Raw genomic sequence first — 23,741 nt, 5'->3', positions numbered from 1 at the left:
GAGCACAAAGACACATCTGTCTGTCTGTGAGTGTGTGTGTGTGTTGTGTTAGGACTAACCACACAAACACACGCACATTCCTCTTTGACCTTTAAATATATTCAGTTTTTCTGTCTGGTCAGAGAGAGTGAGACAGGACGGGTGAGTTTTGGAGAGAGAAAGCTTGTCATCTTTTCTGATGTGCTGAAATATTCATGACATGCTGCTCTGAGAGCTTTTAAATCTCTCACACACACATGCACATGCGCGCACACACACACACACGCATACACGCTCACAAAAGGTCGATCTTTTTGTGCAGTAGGTGTGAGAAATAACTTCATGTCTGAGTAGACCACATGGTCTTCATCAATGAGACGTTTTAATTTTAAATTAAGGTTTAAATTAAAGACTTACAATTACAGACTTTATTTACTTTATTAATTCAAGTTCCTGCTCTTATTTTGAATTATTTGTCAGTAACATTTATAAAGATATATTGTTTGTTGTTAGACACTTTTAGTACCGCCCTATTTTTTTTTCATTGCACCTAATTTCTCTTTCTCTTTATTTATGTTTTATTCATTTATTTATTTTTTGTTACACTAAAGGATGTCACATTATTTCATGCTCTAGATCAGGGATTCCCAAACCTTTTTTTCCCCCTTTGATGTCAAATATAGTCCCCACTAATGTTTTGAGTTAATATTTCAGTAATTTATGAACGCATTTGCATGTTCATGATTGTCTGATGTTGGTTAATGACATAAAGGTAAACGCATGAAATATTTCATCTTTTTTTTTTAGGTGTTCTATCTTTATTTTCCATTTTAATTTAGCATTTTTATGATATCATTAATTATTAGTTTTTCATCAACTCACAAACCCCTTACATTAAAGGCACAATATGTAAGATTTTTGGATTAAAATATCCAAAAACCACTAGACACTGTTATATATTTTGTTGACTTGTGTACTTGACTTTTGTTATCCCATTCCAAGAATGTTTAAATCCAGAGAAATAAGTAATTTTACCCGGACACAGACCATGACTGTGCGTTGTCAATGAAATCATACCTGCGTAACCCTCGATTTCTGGTTTTATTTTGTAAAAACCATGGAAACACCATATTACATGTTTAATTAGACAAGAGAACAACTGTTTGGTTACGTTTATAGACAGAAAACTAATCATTGTTATATAGCTCAACACGTTTAGTCTTACTGTTTAAATATAGTTTTCTTGAATTTCCATGACTGCATGTTTTGCCTCAGAGAAAAACACTATTTTGCCAAGTAGCTAACATAGCATAATCAGATGCAGCTTTATTTTTAGTAACAGTAATACAGCATTTTCTCCATCATACAATGTTTTAAAATGAATTGCATACCATTTATCAACACAAGCCATCCAGCATTTATTAATTTGATATTCTAATATCGATCTAGCTTACTGCAGTGTCTCGCAGCAGGGCCAATTTTCAACTCACTCAAATGTATCTATATGATAAAACAATGCTGCATTACCCTACATACGCTTGACTGGAAGAAGCGGCATAATAAAATTTCCGCTCCCCTCGAGCCTTGTGTCATGCTTGTCTCTTTTGAATAGGTGACCTCTAGCGGTGAAAATTTACATAGTGTGCCTTTAATAAATAATAAATTATAATAACTAAATGTATCAATAAATAATTATTAAAAATCATGAATATATTTACATGGATCTCTATAATACTTGATTGCATGTTTCTTTGTATTCTTTGCATTGAGGTCCATCTGTGATGTTCAGATAATAAACCTCTCTTCATAGGCTTGTTTAATGCAGTGCGACGCATCTGTCCATCTCTCTGTGTGTTTCTTCATCATTGTGTTTCTATGGTAACTTCAGGGATTCTTCTGTTGTCTTCAGTCTCTTCAGGTGAAATGAAATCCCGTCTCACACACCGAAACACACAGTCACCTCGGGTTTAATAACACACTGCATGTAAAGATTTCCCCAGCTGTTCTGACATTTTAATCAGTGCGAATGTGTCCAGGTGTTTCTCTGAGGTATGTGTTATTGTAACAGTGTCAGAATGAAGCTATTGAAGTGTGTGAGCGCTACAGAAGTGCAGCGACTGCAGCTTTACCAGCCTGTTAATTAGCTGCATGTGTGTGGAAATTAGGGTTTAGTGGGAAAATGCCGCAGCAGCAAAGCATGTCCTGGTTTATTAGACCATCGCCGGCTTTGTTTTTTGACTCTGTGTGTGTGTCTCGTGGGGCTGCAGTCACACTCAATTCTGTCTGAACGCAAGCGCTTATTAGACTGAGGGCCAAACACTAGATCTACAGATACAAGAGCGCTTTTTCAAGTGCATGTGAATTTGAGCTTTCTAAACACTCTCTCACATCCCATAAATGACATGCACTGTAAAAACAGAGCGCTGTACTTTACCTGCAGTCTCAGCAGTGTAACGGGTCACTGAACTGACTTTAATCATAATGAATGTGTCTTGCCCAGCGAGAGGTTTATATTTCAGGATTAACCTTAATTAAATATTAATGCATAAGTGTGCGTGTTACTGAGCTTCACCGCAATCAATATCTGGATCTGAAACCGGAACCACAGTCGGATTATAGTGCAACCTTTTTATTTCTGAATGATGTCTGTGCAGTACAGAGGTTGTGCATTACAATGGTTTTACCATGATTAATATTAATATAGAATTCAGCTCATTCAATCATAATTTAGCGGCAGAATGATCTGTTTTATAAAGCATTGAGGATGTGAAGCTCCTCTTTCAGATGAAGCGCACTCATGCAGTCCATTGACGAGTGACTGAGTGACTCTCTCTGTTCGAGAGCGCAGTACATCACGTGAAGGACTATATAAGCACGCTCAGCATGTTCAAACATTGTGCGTTGGGCTCATTTTTCTGCCGTGATTATCGAGGGTCTGCCGGCAATGGATGTGCTTTGAGTGTTCAGGAGGAGCAGTTCGGTGGCACTGACTGAATGTTAAATCCATAGTTTCATTGGAGAGCAGCCGTCTGCGCTGGCAGACCCACGGAGCCGTACATCAGGGCCAAAAGTAGCATCTGACGGAGCGCAGCGGTCAAGGCCAGCCGAGAATGAGTTCAGTGAGGGATAAAAGAGGATTTACTGTCTGTGTGTGTGTGTGTGTGTGTGTGTGTGTGTGTGTGTATATCATTTGGGGGTGATTCTTTATCTTGCCCTGTTTGAAAAGTGAAAGATGATAATGATGCTAAATGATTAAAGAAATAGTTCACTCAAAAATGAAAATACTATCATTTGCACTATTCAGACAGAATTCGTTTTCTAAATGACATTTGAATTACAGTTTTTAGCACTGGATGTCTGATTTCATGTGTATATTGAAGAAAAATGCGATAATTTGTTAAATAATGTGATATTCGATATGCGATATGATCATGCTTGAAGTATGTAAAATATTAAGTATTTAAAAAATGTAAATTATATTTAAATATATTTAAAAACTGAAAAGGATATCACCAGCATGCACGTTTCACATTCTTTTGGTGAGAAGAAAGCATCCCTACAACTTCTGAAAGTGAACAGCAGTGTTTTATTGTAGCATTACATAAAAGTAGGGCTGTCAATGTTAACGCATGCGATTAATTCAAAATCCTAAACACGTTAAAATAATTTGACGCATTAAAATGATTTAATGCAAATAAGTTACTGAAGCATGTGAAATTGCGTCATTAATGTAATTATGTCACGCAGTTAGATGATCTTAAAAGTCCAAGTTGAGATGGCAGAGAGAATAGAGACTTCATTCCAGTGTTAGTTTCGCTTTAAAGGTCCCGTTTTTCGTGGTTTTTTGAAGCTTTGATTGTGTTTATAGTGTGCAATATAACATGTTCATGTTTCGCGTGTAAAAAAACACAGTATTTTTCACATAATTTACTTATCTGTATACCGCTGTTTCCACTGTCATAAAAACGGGCTGATGACTTGCTTGTTCTATGAAGTCCCTCCTTCAGAAATACGTAACGAGTTCTGATTGTGCCAGCTTGTGACGTCATTAAAGAAGGAAGTAGAGGCATGTAGTCCAAACTGGCCGTTTGATGTAGGCGACTTCTGTTAAATAAAATATCTCGCTTGGCATTGAACTTTGAGCTTTAAAATTTTACAGATTTTATTTATACTCTAACAACAACATTACACACTAACTAAAGTTTGAAACATGGGATCACGAAGAACGGGACCTTTAAAACACAAACTCTGTCATATTCTGTCATTGAATCTGAAGAGTGCAAACCCTCCCTCATCGCGCTGTTCCTGTCTGAACGGAACGTCGAAACATCCCACCGCTGTATGGCCAGATGATATGCAAACTGTGTTTCTTGGCTGGATAAAGCAAACCAGCGTCTCACTAGTAAAGTTTTGATGGATGAGGATTGCAATCAAAGTAAAGATGATTGCGGTAACGTACAGGAATTGTGCATTAAGCATGCGTGACTCCGTTGATGCGCAAACAAATCATGTATGAGTGCTCTCGATGCACTGATCGCACATTGTATTTATGCACAGACACATTTCAGTACATTCACGTTGTTTTCACATACATTCAGGATAATGCTTGAATTTGTCCTGTGTATGTTGCTGTGTACTTTATTATATATGCAGGTCAAGGCGGCTGGTTTAGGTTTTTTTGGATTCTCCATGTGGTCCTGTTCAGTATCTCAACTTGACTTGTTTAAAATGTAAACAAGCTCTTTGCTGTTGCACATACTATACACTGTGAATTTTTTTTATGGTTGCTTTGGTATACATAAATGTATGAATTATATGGACTCCTATCATTTGGTTATTTGGTGTCCTTTTGTAGTCTGTAAATGTCCTTTTTTGGAAAGACACCTAAATTTATCTTGAAAAAAGCTGAAAAATACAGTTTTGTGAGAATCACACTTCAATCTGATGGATTGCTTTGCTGGATATAGGCAATGATGGCAAAATGGACGTGTTAAACAAGATAAATGATGTATGCTTAATTTCACCATAAGTATGTGATTAATCGTGATTAAAACTTTTAATCTATTGACAGCCCTAATTAAAAAGTAAGTGTTATTTTAACGTCAGTGTAAACCAGGGGAGTTTAGGGTTTCAGGTAGGCCTATATTAGGTTAATTTAACAACAGAAATTGAATAATCAAATGTGAAAATAAAAAACCGTGTTCATCATTGTAGATTTTACTAAGATGTCTATATAGTCTGAGCGTGAGCTTTGCAGAAGGGCATGAAACCAAGTGAGATAAAAACGACTTGCATATGTGATAAGATGACAATGTTCTGTTCTGCACAATTATTTATTGATTTAATTCTCTTTTTATGACCGGTGGATCTAGCATTAAATGCGGTGCTGAGGAGAAAAATGAAATGTGGGTAGTAGAACAGTAGATAATTTGCTTGGTAATTTTTATTGCAGTCACGTGAGGAAAAACAGACATTTTTTATTAATTTTTTTTTTTTTTGAAATCATGTGATTGAAACCCAACACTGGCTCTCTAGTTTGTTGTAGGTCATTAAATTGTCATGCTGCCTCAGAATTCTGAAAAGCATCCAAAATCAGGTTTGTGTGCCAACGTTGCCTCACTGCCTTATCAGACAATGACTTTGCAGACAGCAAGTCAGCTGCCTAAGTTTTCGGATTGCAGCCAATGGCAGTTCAAACAGTATATGTATGTGTGTGTGAATATCTGTGGTAAAGATGGGTCTCTCAAACACACTCTTGACTTCTGTCATAATTGCTCTGCGAATGTGCGTGTTGCTCTTATGATAACGTGTGTGTATCGTGCTGTTTAGTGGGCCAATAACTGCAGATGGAGGTGGGGGGGGGGTGTGTGTGTCGGATGAATGGATTTTCAATTGCTCTGCTCTTAGCAGAAAAGGCTTGTAATAGTTTGTGGCCCTCCATCAGGCGAGGTCAAACCCCTCAGCGGCAGCGAGCCGCAGCCAAACACGTGTGTGTGATTATTACAATCACTGGCACTGCCGTTGGCAAACGAGACTCGTGTTCTGACCGCCTCTGTGAAACATGAAGTACACTAGAACACAATGAATGTAATGATAATCATGTCAAATAGTAGTCGCATGACCTCACCACGCTGAATATTTAAAGTCAATATGAACTCAAAATTGACCTTATTTGCTTTTTAATACACATTTCTGCTCGATTTCCTTCCAGTCAATTCCCGATGGATAAAATCAAGAGATGTGGCCACATGAAGAGACGCACAACTACTGTATGTTAATGAAGCTGAATGAAATCAGCTAGTGGTTTTAGATGCTTGATGCCACATTGACATACACTATTGGTTCTGGTTTGTCATGTGACCTGAGCTTGACTGCAAGTTTGAAAGTGCTGAACCATGAATGCGATTTGATGGTGGTAAATAGTGAATCTGTTTATGTATTGAGCTGCATGCTTTGGGGGAAAATCCAATTGCTATTTTCCTGTTAAAAATAATTAAGAAATAATTTAAATACATTTTTAATGCAAGTTTCCTGTGTTTGTTTGTTTGTAGGGCGGCACAATTTTTGTCAAAATTTTGATTTTGTGATTTTTATATATCAATATGACTATAAAATAAGTATTTTCTTTACTTAATGAAATATGAAACAAAACTTTTGTAATATTTTGTAATAGAAGAAAAAAGTATGTAATAAAAATAAGAAAAATATAATAATAAAAATAATAATAATTTTATTTTAACATACAACTGTAAACAAGCCCCGACACTAAGGCCACGTTCACAGTGTCAGTTTTTGGGATTGACAACCGCATTTAGGTGTGAGTCTTGAAATGTCTCGTTCACACAGCAACTTACAGTAGTGTCTGGAACACTGTCTGTATGAACGTGCAATGAGAGTCAAGCCCGTATTCTCTTACTAGTAACCATAACGACAGTGACCAACGTAATATTAAAGATGGCGACGTCCAAAAACTGAAAAGTATTATCACTTTTGACATGACGAGACTAATTGAACCGCGAGCTCATCCATCAAAACTTGTGTAACCAACAGCAGCATGTAAATGCGCTGTAGCCGGAGTCTATATCCGTTGCACACGCTTGTCACGTCCTTTTCGACGTCTCGCGCATGAAACGGCATTTGAATTTGGAAAAGAAACACAAAACTGACGTGAGCCGCTCAGGTGGAGAACAGTGACTGGATCTAACACCTTAAGATAACGCACAGCTCATCTCTCTGTCACTGTAAGTTACCGAAAGTGAAACCACACACAAAACACTGTCTGTCTCGCTCTGTATGACGTGACAGACAACTAGTTGTTCAGTCCTGTTCCATTCACACAGCGCGAATATTCCGAGAATGCGGTTGTGAGTCCTGAAAATTTACAGGTGTGAGTTCGGTTATAGAATGCGGTTGTCACACCCGTAAACAACCGTACTGTGTGTGAACGTAACCGTATTAAGGACTTAAATACAGGACTGACAACCGTATTCTGCTGCTGTGTGAACGTGGCCTAAAAGCACTGGATCATGATCTGTTCGTATGTAAATGAACACAGTGCCGCGCTTCACTCTGAAACACACATTCCATATGTTTATTTCCAGAGGTGGAAGTAACGAATTACAACTACTCCCGTTACTGTAGTTAAAGAGTTTTTTGGGGTTTTTGTACTTTTTTGAGTAAATTTGAGTAAATCTGTAATTTTACTTGTACTTAAGTACAAATTAATCTACTTCGCTACTCGTAAAATCACATTCCGTTACTGAGTATGCCTACAACTTGAATTAATATTGAAACCTTTGACCAGCCTTTAGCCAATAAAGTTATCCGATCGTAAACGGACCAATGAAAATCCTGATATTTTACCAGCGGCGCGTTCTCATTCTCTCATCTCCCCGACACCGAGTTTGACACACACCCGCCGCCTCCTGCTGTTACTCGTTTCAGTTACAGCACAGGATTGCAGGTATTGCGCATAATTTTACCCGCAGGTTTCAATGGTGTATTTTAATTACAAATGTTGAGAGCGCATTATTGTAACACAGTCATGTAATGGCAGAAAATGACGTGAGCTCTCAAGTGAGCTGCCTCTCCTCTCACTCAGATGAGTGCGCGCTCTGTGTAGTGTGCAATTGCGAATCTCTCTGTGCTCTTAAATTAAACGTTGTCAAAAAGATATCAAACAATCAGAATAGACTTCCATGCCTGGCCGGCCGATGAAAATGCTACAGGAAATCTTATTGGCTATAAGTGAAATGCACCAGAAAGTCTTTTAACAAACAAAGGTGGATCTTTTATTTCTTCACAATGTAAATGTATGTTTCAGAATTGGACATTTGTATGATCTGTACATATAAATAACCTAGTCTGTCTAACTGCATCACTACATTGTACAGACATTACAGGTCAGACCATTCTGATGTTCTTTTTATCTAAATAAACAACATATTATATGACTCTTAAAGGGTTAGTTCACCCAAAAATGAAAATTCAGTCATTAATTACACACCTTCATGTCGTCCCAAACCCGTAAGGCCTTCGTTCATCTTCAGAACTCAAATGAAGATGTTTTTGATGAAATCCGAGAGCTTTTTGACCCCAGACTACAACGTAATTGCAACTTTTGCAATAGCCTGTGACTACAGTGGTTCAACCTTAATGTTATAAAGCCACCAGAATACTTTTTGTGTGCAAAAAACAAAAATAGTGACTTTATTTAACAATTTCCTCTCTCCGTGTCACTCTCTGACGCTGTTCATGTGAGCACCACGACACATGCGTGTGATACTGACGCAGAATCCAGCCAATAATGAGCCGACGTTCTGACATAGAACCTGGAAGTGCTGCACTGTGTTTACTACGTGAACAGTGTCAGCGACTGACATGGAAGAGAATGAATTGTTGAATAAAGTGTTTTGTTTTTTTTTGTTTTTTTTGTGCACAAAAAGTATTCTGGTCACTTTATAACATTAAGGTTGAACCACTGTAGTCACATGGACTATTTTAACAATGTCTTTAGTACCTTTCTGGGCCATAAAAAGTGGTAATAACATTGCAGTCTATGGAGGGACAGAGAGCTCTCAGATTTCATGAAAAAGATCTTAATTTGTGTTCTGAAGATGAGCGAAGGTCTTAGGAGTTTGAAACAACATGAGGATGAGTAATAAATGACAATTTTCTTTTTTTTTGGTGAACTAACCCTTTAAGATACACGGCATATAAAAATTCAGTGTTATATTTCATATACCTCAACTGAATTGAGGTCATTTGTTTTATTTGTTTGTATTTTATAACTGACTGTTTTTACTTGTCTTTTTTGCAAATTCAATTCAGTTTGAAATCAAGCTTTCTTGTGCTGCGTGTGAGCTATTGCAACAAAGTCACCCTATTGTAAAGACACAAATACACAGAGTGAACAAATATTTAAGTGAGATTATTGTAATGGTACTTGATCAATGTTATTGGTACTTAAAATGATACTGAATATTAATCATTTTCAAGGTATTGTATTGAAGTTAGAAATTCCAATATTGTAATTCATGTAATTCATGCACTTCATGAATAAGGTGAAAGTGCTTTGTTGTAAGTAGCTATTTTCTACTGATTGATTGAATATTGTTTGGTAATTCATTAAATATCGCCGGCTAAAAAGTAATTAGTAATTTTAGTACTTTGAGTAGTTTTTGAGAAGAGTAATTTGTACTTTTACTCAAGTACTTTTTTGACACCAGTACTTTTACTTGTAATTGAGTATTATTTCAGCAATGTAACAGTACTTGTACTTGAGTAAATATTTTCAGTACTCTTTCCACCACTGTTTATTTCATTAAATCGCAGCCTTTGCGGTTTGATGATCACACTGAGCCATATTGCAATTACAGTTTTATTTCGATTAATTATCCAGCTCGGATGTGTATGTTTGGTTGGCTTCACACGCTGAATTTACTTTAATTGTGTCCCAAATTTCAGTAGAGGTTTTTCCCTCTTTTCTTCTTGTTTATCTATCAGTCAATTGGGAACAGTGCTTTCTTAATGCCTCATATGTTTCTCAGGAGAGGAAGAAACATTGATCATAACTAAACTACTGAGAGATGGTGGAAAAGAAGTGTTTGTGCTGTTCATAAAAAATAAAAAAAGACTGAGTTCAGAGGGCCTGTAAACAGCCTGAGGAGAGAGACCTTCTCCTCGTCTCTCTCTCCCAGAGGACAAGGAGAATAAATGTGTGGATCTTTTGGGAATGGAATGAGCTATAGACTGCTAAAACATGCTAACAGACATTTCACAGCAAGTAAATGAAGATGTCTCTCTCTGTCTCTGTGTCTGTATTGTGTCTGTATAATTAAGTGAGACAGGTCATCTGCCCTTCTGGAGTATGTGGGTGAGATGGAGGAGTGTTATACATGCAACCATCTGCTGTTCAACTACACATGCTATAGGGAACATGTGGGATTGCGTCCCTCTTTTGTATGTATGATGTAATGTTTTGATGCAGGGATTCCTTTTTTTTTTTTTTTTTTTCTCAGCTGAAGCCCTTTGAGCTAAAATATTTATTTGAAGTTAATATTTCAATAATTTATCAACACATGTTCACGGTTCTTCTCTGATGTTGTTTAATGGTCACATGACATGCAGCTAAGAAAATAATGTTCCCATGATTTATTCTGAGTGTTTATATTTTAAAATTATTTCTTTATTGTAATATTTCATTTTTATGAATTAATTACTAGTTTTTCAATTTTACAAACCCCCAGGGGTTTGTGAACTCCAGTTTGGAAAACCTTGTTCAGCACATCCCACAGATGCTTGATTGGATTGAGATCTGGGGGATTTGGAGGCCAAGTCAACACCTCAAACTTGTTGTTGTGCTCTTCAAACCATTCCATTTTTGCTTTGTGGCAGGGAATATTATCCTGCTAAAAGTAGCCACAGCCACCAGGGAATACTGTTTCCATGAAAGGGTGTATATGATCTTCAACAATGCTTATGTAGGTGGTACGTGTCAAAGTAACATCCACATGAATGGCAGGAACTAAGGTTTCCCAGCAGAACATTGCCCAAAGCATCACACTGCCTCCGCCGGCATGCCTTCTTCCCATAGTGCATCCTGGTGCCATTTGTTCCCCAGGTGAGCAATTCACACACCCCCAGCCATCCAAGTGATGTAAAAGAAAACATGATTCATCAGACCAGGCCACCTTCTTCCATTGCTCCGTAGTCCAGTTCTGATGCTCACGTGCCCACTGTTGGTGCTTTCGGCGGTGGACAGGAGTCAGCATGGGCACCTTGACTGGTCTGCAGCTATGCAGCTCCATACGCAACAAACTGCCATGCACTGTGTATTTTGACACCTTTCTGTCAGAACCAGCATTAACTTCTTGAGCAATCTGAGCTACAGAAGCTTGTCTGTTGGATTGGACCACACGGGCCAGCCTTCGCTCCTCATGTGCATCAGTGAGCCTTGGCCACCCATGACCCTGTCGCCGGTTCACCACTGTTCCTTTCTTGGACCACTTTTGATAGATACTGACCACTGCAGACCGGGAACACCCCACAAGAGCTGCAGTTTTGGAAATGCTCTGACCCAGTCATCTAGCCATCACAATTTGGCTCTTGTCAAACTCACTCAAATCCTTACTCTTGCCCATTTTTCCTGCTTCTAACATATCAACTTTGAGGACAAAATGTTCACTTGCTGCCTAATATATCCTACAAACTAACAGGTGCTGTGATGAAGAAATAAAATCAGTGTTATTCACTTCATCAGTGGTCATAATGTTAAGCCTGATTGGGGTGTTTATATATATATATATATATATATATATATATATATATATATATATATATATATATATATATATATATATATATATATATATATATATATATATATATATATATATATATATATATATATATATATATATATATAAATATACTAAAAAAATGTTAAGCTTCAAAACTGACAAAAAAGCACTATTAATGCATCATAGCAGTCATCAATCTGACTCATGCATTATATTCATAAGTCTTCTGGACTCGTATTATGCTTTGTGTGAGAAACCATACACAATTTAAGTCATTATTCACTTATATATGACTCAGAAGGAAGACTTCTTGTCAACTGTTATGCCACTGATGTTATTTGGATCATAACAGTCGCTGGTCACTGTATCCTTTCAGTAAATGCAAAAACAGCAGTCTGAACATCTCGTTTTGTTTTCTGTAGAAGAAAATCCAACAGGTTTGGAACGACATGAGGGTAAGGAAATGATGACAGGATTTAATTTTTGGATGAACTATCCTTTTAATCTTTTGTATGTGTGTGCTGATGCCAGAAATAAGCATGTCCTCATTTAGGCTGTTAATTAGCTAATAGAAACTGTTGCCAGGAGACGGATGTCTTATTAGGAAAGCGCTATGAATCCCCAGAGGACACAAAATAATACTGTGTCTCTATTGTATCATATTTATATACCTGCATTTGTTATCAGTGCGATAATCACAAAATGACCAAGTATCGTCTGATTAACCAGTGTTTGGTCACAAGACTGTGTGTGTGTGTGTGTGTGTGTGTGGGTCTGTATTTTCATCAGTAATTGCTCTGTCACTCATCTGCGTGTTCTGCTGTGTAATTGTTGCAGATCAATCTCAGTGTGTATTAGCTGTGATCTTCCTGCTGTACTCCAGCTAATCATTTTGATTGATCTGTTCATTGGCTCTGTTCTGCAGCGATCAGCGCTTAACGCTTCAGGAAGGGTTACCATAGCAACCTGTTGCATTAGACACACACACACACTGCACACCTGTCCCAAAACACACACATGACTTGATCATTTGCAGTTAGTTGAGTGAGATATAAGAGAGATCAGCTCTGCTCATCACTGTACGCTCCCTACATAGACAGCATCCTAACTGAGATAGAACCACATAAATGACTCACACATGAAGCACATGAGAGAATTCAATCACTATTGATTTGCACTATTGATTTTGCTATTGATTTGCATCAGGAGCACATCTGATGTCTTAAAATGCTGCCTACATAGGGAGTTTCTTGGTTTTGAAAATGGCTCCATTGCTATATGATTTGCCAAATATTGCCAATATTTAGTCTTATTTTTCATATTTAGTTTTACTTTTAATAACAGCACTTTAACAAATATTACTAATTTTATTTTATTGGCAATAACGGTAAATTATACCTATAGTGATGGAGCCATTTGCTCTTTTCTGAGACCTAATGAGCAGCATTTTAAGGAACATGTTTTAATACATCATACTTGTGATCCTGATGCAAATCAATAATAATATTGAATATTTGCATCAGGAGCACATTTCTGATGTCTTAAAATGCTGCATACATGGGGAGTTTCTTGGTTTTGAAAATGGCTCCATTGCTATATGATTTGCCAAATATTGCCAATATTTAGTCTTATTTTTCATATTTAGTTTTACTTTTAATAACAGCACTTTAACAAATATTACTAATTTTATTTTATTTTTATTTTATTAATAAGGAACTTGTGTTTTTGTTAGTCTGTGATAGTGGAGCTACTGCAGTCGGTGGTGAGAATTGACACTACAACTGCAATATTCTTATTGATTTGCATCAGGATCACAACTATGATGTATTAAAACATAAAATGCTGCTCATTGGGTCTCAGAACAGAGCAAATGGCTCCATCAATATAGGTGTGATTTACCGGTTATTGCCAATATTTAGTCTTAATGTTCCTATTTAGTTTTACTTTTAATAACAGCACTTTAACCAATGTTACTTTGTATTTTATTTTATTTTACATTTTATTTATTTTTTATTTAAATTTTATTTGTTTTATTTCCTATTTTATTTTGTTTTTAATTTTTTAATTTTATTGTTTTATTTTATTTTAGAGCATGATGGTAAATGATTTGCTGTATTTTTGTTAGTTTGTGTGACAGTGGAGAGAGATTTGAGGAATGCTGAGAGGAAATGTGCTGACCACCTGTGGAAGTGAATTAACATCTTCCCGTATGTTATGAGCCAGTGCCGTCTCCTTCCTGTCCTCGCTTGTGTGTGTGTGTGTGTGTGTGAGAGAGAGAGAGAGAGAGAGAGATTGGCTGTCCTGGCCTCTGAAACCTTTGATCAGATCTCTGCCACGACTTAAAGACATTTTATGTGCCAGCGGTTTTCACTGACAGACACTCCTTTTCCCAGAACATAACGTTCCCATGATTCAGTTCTATTGTTTGATCAGAACAGTTTATTTACGTCACCACCCTTACAGAAATGTGCTGTGGTGATTATCACATGGTAATACTTTGAAATATAATCCATAGAATCAATTATAAAAATAGTTCAAATGAATTTCATTATTATTTTGTTGTGTCTGTTTTCTTATTTTATTGTATATTAAACTTTGTTTACATTCGGTTTGCACATTGTTTGAAGAAAATCATTGCACAAAATCCATTAATCCATGAATCTAACTAATAACCATTGGCTTGATTGCTTTCATTTGACTCAACTTCAACAGTATTTACATCATGCTGAAAGGCACTCCAAATAATGGCATGGTATTTCCGTGGTAATTGTAGATGTGATTTTGACATTGTCTCTAAAGATTTGAAAATGGTTAGATGGTCAAAATGATGGTAATAACCAAGTTTGTTTACTTGAAATTCAAGCGAATGTCTCTTGGCAGCAAAATATATATTTTTATCATCTAATTAGTCTGCCAATGTCTAATTTGATAATTGCAGCCATGAGACACAGAGAGACTGAACCTTTCTACCTTCATTGAGATGTTGTTCACTTCCTGTTTGACCCCAAGAACTTCCTTCCAGACGCCCCTAGAGCGCCGTTAATTACTCTCTCTCTCTCTCTCTCTCTCTCTCTCTCTCTCTCTCTCTCTCTCTCTCTCTCTCTCTCTCTCTCTCTCTCTCTCTCTCTCTCACTCACACACACACTCACACACACACTCACACACACACTCACACACACACTCACACTCACACTCACACACACACACACACACACACACACACACACACACACACACACACACACACAAACACTCACACACACGGCTGTTGACACAAACCGATCGATACACACTTCACTCTTAATTGGCGGCGCTGACGTTGGCTTGCGGTCGGCTCTGATGAACCTTTAAACAGTCTCGCTGTGAGTTCACTCACTGTGCACCGGATTCAGTTTCAACACACACGCCGCTTCCAGGGGTCGATGCCCCCGGTGTTACCGTGGCAACAGGCCAAACCGCAGCTGCAGCATCTGTTTCCCACCTGGTTGCCTGGCGACCACCCAGCTGTCATCACACCATTGCCACATGCCACAGCTGAGTGTGTGTGTGTACGTGTGAGTGTGTGTCTTGTTGCTCTGCACATTACTGTACACTCACAATGTTACTGACATGATTTGTGTTTCCTTTACAGGGTTTGACTGTGAATCAATTCAATTCACTATTGGCATTTAGATACAAATCTTTGTTGATACTGTACTTTGCTACACTTTTAAAGTGTTTTATAAACAAGTTTATATTTGATTTAGATTAACAATGAATCATTTTGATATTTTTAAACATGCAAAAAAAACCTCCCTCTTCCTCTGGTGGTTTTGTTGAATTTAAGAGGAACAGGCTGGACAGATTTATAACTTTTGGCAGGCCGACTTTAGACAGACAGTGTGTGACATGGCAGGGTTCGGCTCCAGCATTGTTTTTGACTCTTTAAGCGTCTCCAATCCTTTGAGATGTTGAGTAGATTTGTGTGGGTGGACGCTGCAGTAATATCCGGAGACAGGAAGTGAAATATGTCATTGTTTAATTACGTCTGGCTTCCTTAAACACTAATTTTAGGCATCAGTGCTTTGGTAATCGCCTGCTTCTCCCTCAGGAATACCAGTCCTCTAGTGACAACAGATTAAACTTACACACTGTAGCAAAGTTAAAGGCTCAGGGAAGGAGGAGGTGGGAACTGGCGAATATTTAACGCAAAAACGTAATATAAAAATAAAAAATAAAATAAATAACAAAACGAAAGTAAAGCGGCAGCCCCTCACGAACGACTGCCGCATATAAACATAATAAAACAACAACATAAACTCTAGGCCTGGTCCTCTCCTTCACTGTTGTCACTCCTTTTATCCTTCTGAAGCTCCTCTGTGAGACCAGAGGCCTAGAGACACTCATTAGCACACGCGCCACCGGCCTCCAGCGGCTCTCAGCCCGCTCTGCACACGCACATGCGCGCACACACACACACACACACACACACACACACACACACACACACACACACACACACACACACACGCGCGCACACACGCACACACACTTGTTTTGCTATCTTAGTGAGGACATTGCATTGACTTCCATTGATTTTAAATCAGGTCAATGATATTTTCTATCACATAACCCAACCCCTACTCCTAAACTTACCCATCACAGTGAGTAAGTCAAATGTCCTCACAAGTGGGTTGTCAATGTATTTCACCATATAAGTGAGGACATTTGGTCCTCACAAGTTTAGCCAAAACAAGTACACACACACACACACACACACACACACACACACACACACACACACACACACACACACACACACACACACACACACACACACACACACCATAGACTAATATTGTTTTTAATAACACAAACACAAATATTTAAAGAGAACTTTTGAAATTAATAAACTAAATTATTTATTTAGTTATTTTGATGGGTATAACACAAACACAAACCTTTAAAGAAAAAAATGTTATAATTATAAAGAACATTTATTTATACCTACATTAATATACATTCATATTATTATTATTATTATTATTATTATTATTATTATTATTATTATTATTATTTGTTATAATACAAAACCCCTTAACTTTTTAAACCTTTACTTATGTGTTATATATGTTTACATTTGAGAGAATGCAAAAGGGATGCTTTTGACGGATTTAATTCATTTCAGGCAACAATTTTTGTCCACAAAGTATAGCTAAATAAACACACAATCATGTGTACTTGTGGCCCAGCAGTTCACACTATATTTGACTCCACATTCACATAACTGTTCCCTTTCTCTCTCTTTCTCTCTCTCTCTCACACACACACACTGGTGTGTTTTTCATGCAGCAGCACTGGACTGTGAAAACATTCAGATAGTTTGGTTTTGTGTATTTTTGTTCCTGTTTTAGTCCTATTAATATTTCATGAGTTTATGTACAGTTGAACGTGTGTTTTAAATTTAGTCAGCACATGTTTAAAGTTAAATGCATGATGTCTGCAGTCGCCCCTCCTCATCCGTCGCTGCATGCGCTGCTGAAACATGAAACGGCATCAGCTTCATCAAAGTGTGACCAGAGGGAGTGAGATCAGCACCGCTGGATGGCCTTCATCAAACCCAGTGGAAGATGTTCAGCATAAGCATGTCCTGAATGTGAGCTGACATATAACCTTGGCTTAAAAATGCCAACCGTGCTCACAAATCTGCAGTGATTAGTATCAACACACCAACATCAAATCGAATCAAGACCTCATGTGCTCTGAAACTGACTTTAGTTCACCAGCACAGACTTTTAGTATGAAGTCTTGTGCACTTTGCAGATTTTTGAGACTCTCAGACCCACAGTTTGCCATTGCATGAAGTGCGTTTAGAGGTGCGTTCATCTGAAATAGACGATGCAGCCACACGCAATATTAAATTTTGTGATCCCCACCCAGGGTTCAGTCTGGCACAAAGAGTTGCACCAGATTGAGAAATTTCTCTTCTCATGTACTTTTGGTTTGAACCCTGAAATCTATTACCTGTGTGACTGGTAGGGTCACTTTAACCTGCAGTCTAAACACAGGACACCATGATATAATAATGCTGCCTTTATCTGCTATCGGAAATTTCCTACTTGCCACTTCTGAAGTTTTAATTACGAGCTTGCTGCGTTCAAGTGCTCGGAAAGAAAGAGGTCACCAGGTTTATTCATTGACAACCAAATCAAACATTCACCACGCTATCTAGATTTCGTATTTCAGTACAAATACATGCTATTTTCGCTGTGTAATAACAGTAAATTATGCATAATTACTAACCTCAAACCAAACCCTATAGTAACATGATTAGTTATAAACTGTATATTACTCATGACTAATTTGTGTAATTAATCTTTAAAGACCCCCTGTGGTGAAAATCAAGTTTTTAATGTTGTTTATATGTCCATGTAGTGTTTTTAATATGCTTTAAGACAAACCATGTGCAAATTCATCAGTCAACATCATTGCTGAGTATTTTATGTTTGAAACTGCAGTAAACCAAAAACCCGCGGTTTGAAATTGTGGGTGCTTGTGACCTCACAGACTACCTTGTCACCAATCACAACAACGTGCCGGCAGGCTTTAGCATATCATTAACTATGACTGAAGCAGGAAAGTCTCGAGAGAAGCCAGGTTATCCCTGTATATTTTCCATTGATATGAAAAATTGTGTAGATTTAGCAATATAGTGAGTCTATTACGATGTTATGATGAACTTTATGCCTTTCTCCACTGACGTTCTGAGTTGTTCAAAGTGTTTGTAAGGATACTGATTGTTAGAAGGCAGCTGTCTGACTCTGAGATGAAGAACAGGAATGGTGTGTGTAACATTAGCAACACATTATTAGCTGTTTGTTAACATAGTCAAGAAAAAGGCTAATCATATTAATTCATATTAATTAATGACAGAACCGTTGCAAGGGCTGTGCCAAGTGTGCGAGCGCATAGGGGCTCGCGCCAAAGTAAAGTGACAGCTGATTTGAAGTAAAGCCAATAAAGTTCATGTTTTTGTCTTTTGAAATGTTTTAATACTATAAAACAAAGCTAAAACAATATTGCTCTGAGCGTGTGCGTGTGACTGTGATTCATGTGCATATTCAGTCAGTGTGGAATCGCACGTCAAGTTCTGAGAGAGCTATTCAGTCCATTATAAATTCTGATTTTTGCCGCCTCTGGAATGGATCAAACCATAGATAGTAGCCTACCTGATAAGTTCAAGTAAATACGCTGGAAAACTGCACTCATTCAAGGATGTGCATTTATTTCATGTACGGAGAAAGCACGGGCGCCTGCAGGATTTCATCTGAATGTTTTTTAAATCTGAAAACTCCAAAAAGCAACGAAATTGTCAAACATCCATTTAGCGCATGTTCACGGAGGAAAACGGCTGCTTGTTCTCTCGATACTGTCTGTTTTACTGAGAAATCGCTTCAGGTGATTCAGTGAGAGAGCAGTCCAAACAAATGCAAGTGGATTCAGACCGTTTTGCAAAGGCGTTTTACCAATTCATAATTTAAAACACAATTTAAGCGTCTCCGAGCTGGCATGAGCGAGTGGAGGCGGGGCTAATTTGCATATTCATTGATCCGTGTCTATTAAATGAGGCAAGGGTGTAGAGTTACATTCAAGCTATTTTAAGGCATGAAGACATTTTTTTCACTTGAATTTTTGGTCCTTTTGATGATCAAAGATGAGTTTTAAGGGATAAAAGAATTGACTACAGGGGGACTTTAAAATAAAGGGTAACTAAACTCATATATTGATTACAATCCAGCTAACTGCACTTCCATGCCTTTTTTTTTGCCAATAAAGAAATCTTGATATATTGTTAAAATCATTCCTTTTGAATTTACTCAATTCTGTTGTATTTATTGTGAATTGATCACCGTAATTTCCTTGTGTCGTTTGTTGCAGCATCCCAGGTGGCTTTATTTTAATATTTTCCTTGCATAGGGCCTGTAATGGCAATAAAACTCAATTTGATATGTGTATTGCTCATTCATGTGTGCTCAGTGTGTGTGTAAGTGATTTTATGTGGTTTGAGATGAAATGTTGGTATATTAACAGGCTCAGATACTCTATCCTCATATGCTGTTCGCTGAAGCACACGAGCGCGTCGCAGGAGAGCGATTACTGCGTCACAGTCAGAGATGCTGCTCAGTTAATGGTGCATGTTTATTGAGAGCAATAGAAGTGATGGATGTGTTCAACATGCAAGAACAGCACGCTTCCCCTCGCCCCATCATATTTACATAAGTAATATATACTTCCACTGGGTCTCGTTACATTCATACACTCATATGCTCACTGTATCTGAATGAAAAGTCTGTAATCATTCACTCTTCTGTCGTTCAAAACCAGTATGGAGATGTTTGTTCTGCTGAGATTTGTAGTGAATAGTAACTTAAATTTGTTTCTGTTCTTCATATGTACACTACTGTTCAAAAGTTTGGGTTTGTTGTTTTTTTTTAGTCCTTTATGATCACCAAGGCTACATTTATTTGAGCAAATATATGGAAATATTATTACAATCTAAAATAGCTGTTTTCTATGTGAATATATTGTGAAATGTAATTTATTCCTGTGATCAAATCTGAATTTTCAGCATTATTTTCAGAATTTTTTGATAAATAGAAAGTACTAAAAGAACAGCATTTATTTGAAATAGAATATTTTGTAGCTATAAATGTCTTTACTGTCACTTTTGAACAATTTAATGCATCTCTGCAGAATAAAAATGTTAATTTCTGTATTAAGTATTGACCCCAAACTTTTGAATGGTAGTGTGTTAAATATTATTACAGTTATTACAATGTTTGTTGTATATACTGTATGTTGAATGGGCTGCTTTTATGTTGGCTTAAATCACTGTTATTTTTCATAGTATGGAAAAGAACATTCTGAATGTTTGGTTAAATATCTTCCAATTTATTCTACGTAAAGAAATCCCTTTAAAGGAACCCTGTCACTAGAATTGTGCTCTAAATTTCTTGTTTTTGCTAAATGTTTTTTCTTTCGCGTAACTATTTGATTAGTTCGCATGAAGTTTTAGTAAATCATAATGATTAATAAAGAAAATATTTAATGACATTGATTTCAGATGGCCTTTGTGAACAGATAAGAAATTGTCAAAGTTTAGTTTGGTGTTTTTTAAGCACAGTGAGCAGATTGTGTGTGATTGGTGCAATATAATTTTGTATAAATGTGCCGTTCGTGTCAGTGTAACTGTTGCGTCTGTCTTCATTGTATGATTCAATTAGCGGCTAATGTATCTAATCCTCTTGTAGTCATACGGAGAGATTGATGCTGAATGAGGGATTTGATCCAGGCAGTGTAGGGATGGAAACGCTCTCATCCTCTCGCCGATTCTCTCCTGAGAGACGCAGACAGAGATGATTATATTCGTGGCGATTAGCGCACGCTTTTGTTGTCCTGACGGTCTGATGTCATTATTGTAATGATGTTTGTGTTGTCATGTGATGAAAGCGTTTGGCCTTGTGTCTTGCGTTTCTGTGTGTGAGATGATTACGCTCATGTTATGAGATATTAATGAGATGTTGATGCTCTTGTTTTGTCAGATTCTGATTAATTCGGTGAGTCCGTCCAGACCGGCGCTGGTGTACGAGAATGTCCCGGTGAGCGAGGGCAGTCCGGTGCTACGGGACATGCTGTTCAGCCCCGACCTCCAGTTCATCTACACGCTCACCGACAAAAAGGTGAGCACACTTTTACATGCTTCATAATGCTAATTTTAATTATAAAATTACTTGGACAGGATAATTTTCAGTATGGTGTGCAATGAGAATTTGATGTCAAAATGTGCTTAATTGGCATGAAAATGTCAAATTTCAAGAAACCTTAATGGTCCTACAAATAGGTTGTGTGTTCATTATGCATAATCCTGCAATTGTTGCTGTTAGGAGGAGACACTGCAGAGAACAGAGAGCACGTGGTAGAAGGAAGAATATTAATTTCTTTGAAATGCCAGAGTAAGACGTTATCCGAACATATCGTTTGCCAAGCTATGTTGGCCCGCACCTGATGAGAGCATCAGCATCAGGCATCAGCTCTGTTTATTTGCGACCCAACTCTAATTTGCACTGCTCTTGGTAGATTGTGTTAGTCATTATGTAAATTATTTGACTCTGTCTGTGATCTTTAATTTGTGTGTCAGCAGTAGATCACGCGCAAAACTTGCTACTCCCATCGACGCATTTGTGGAATTGCGCTCACGCTAATTTGCCCCGTTTAGTAAATCTGGCCCTTAATATGTTGAGCTATATAACAGGACCAGTTTTCTGTCAATGAATGTATCCAAACAGTTGCTCGCCTGTCTAATAAAACACATAATATACAGTACTAAAGTGTCTTTGATGTTTCCATGGTTTTGACACAATAAAACCGGAAATCGAGGGTAATGATGTTATTAATTGGCGACACACAGACACGGTCTATGTCCTGGTTAAAATTGCTTATTTCTCTGGATGTAAACATTCTTGGAAACATTTGGGATAATGTAAGTACACAAGTCAACAAAATATATAACATTGTTCTATTGGCTTTTGGATATTTTAATCTAAAAATCCTACATATTTGTACCTTTAACTGGTTGCTTCAGATTTATTGCATGACTCGGGCAAAGAAAAGCTGTTGCTATCAAACATTGTTTACTTAATCAACTGAGTCAGTGTAATGGTGAAGGGATGGATCAAATTAGGCCAATTGATGAAAGGTTTGCGAAGAAATTTCATGCTCCCTTGTAAAAGTATTTTTAAGTAGTTTTAAAATACAAAAATACAGTAGTTTATTTTGATACATGGTGCGGCTGCTGTATTTTGTAGTTTATTTTGATAAACTTAAAATTAAGGTATTTGGTATTTTATTTTAAAATGCTTTTTGATGTATTTTTGCCCATCCCTGGACACACGTTTATATTAAATTAATTAATATAATAATAGCCTACTAAACCATCTTTTAATAACCTATCTATATAGCTATAGGCGTGATATAGCACATTCCGCGCTCAAGCTCGCACATAAATCTTGCTGAGAGAGAGAAAGAGAGTTAGAGAGAGTGTGCGCCTCCTACCTAAGCGCGCTAATACTTTAGCTTCCACACTCCTCGCAATTAACACTAATTTACTTTTGGGACCATATAAAGATGCGTTCATTGACTTGTACAAGCGATTCTGTATTTGAGAGATCTTTGTATTGTCTCTGACTTTTGAAGACAAGAAATCTTTGGGAATTGACTTATCTAGCTATGTGCTTGTTTAATATCATAAAATAAAAAAAAGTATTTAAATTGTGCTGAGTCAAATAATCATGTAGTAATAAAATCGATAAAATAAAAAATGAGTGTGTGGGTTTTCCTCATATTTATTTTATTATTCATATAAAAAATTAAACATTTTACAAGTATTTACAATATTTATAAGTAATTGCCCAGCTCCCCCTGTCAATGATATAGTGCCCCCTCAGCACCTGCGTTCAAAATTCTCTTGCGCCACCCCTGCATACGGACCAGGGGTCTCATTTATAACTATTGCGTACGCACAAAACAGGCCCTGAAAGAGGCATACGCCAGTTCCTACGCATAAGTTGTGATTTATAAAAACAAATTTGACAGGAAAATTTGTGCACCTCCACGCAAAGTCTGACCCATGCGTACAAACATTTTGGAGACAGAGCAGTTTGGCAACACTGATGGTGAGCTGAGGGACTGATGGCAGATGAAGGAAAACCACTTTAAATCCTCATTATGAGTCATAATCATAAATACAGTGCATGTTCACAATAACAGTTTAAATAAATAAAAGAATGATTTTAAACTCACATGGAAACTCACGTTTTCATTTTGATATACACATTTGCATTAATATTAAACTTTCACTAATGGTGATAAGCACTGAAATTACATTACACAGTCATTACGGAGAATAACTGAATTTAGATCGTA

General features: G+C 37.2%; 1 protein-coding gene across 1 annotated transcript in view; it reads left to right on the top strand.

Moving 5' to 3' along the window:
- The window catches only part of plxna1b (plexin A1b), a 143,978-nt gene that overhangs the window by 46,808 nt on the left and 73,429 nt on the right, over positions 1–23,741 (top strand). Inside the window, exon 4 of the mRNA XM_048200124.1 lies at positions 21,362–21,499. Coding sequence (XP_048056081.1) covers positions 21,362–21,499 — 138 coding nt within the window. The remainder of the gene's footprint in view (positions 1–21,361; positions 21,500–23,741) is intronic.

The sequence above is a fragment of the Megalobrama amblycephala genome, linkage group LG8, assembly GCF_018812025.1.
Source record: "Megalobrama amblycephala isolate DHTTF-2021 linkage group LG8, ASM1881202v1, whole genome shotgun sequence".
In the NCBI taxonomy this organism is placed as follows: domain Eukaryota; kingdom Metazoa; phylum Chordata; class Actinopteri; order Cypriniformes; family Xenocyprididae; genus Megalobrama; species Megalobrama amblycephala.
The sequence above is the reverse complement of the archived record's forward strand: the minus strand, read 5'-3'. Positions and strand labels throughout refer to the sequence as shown.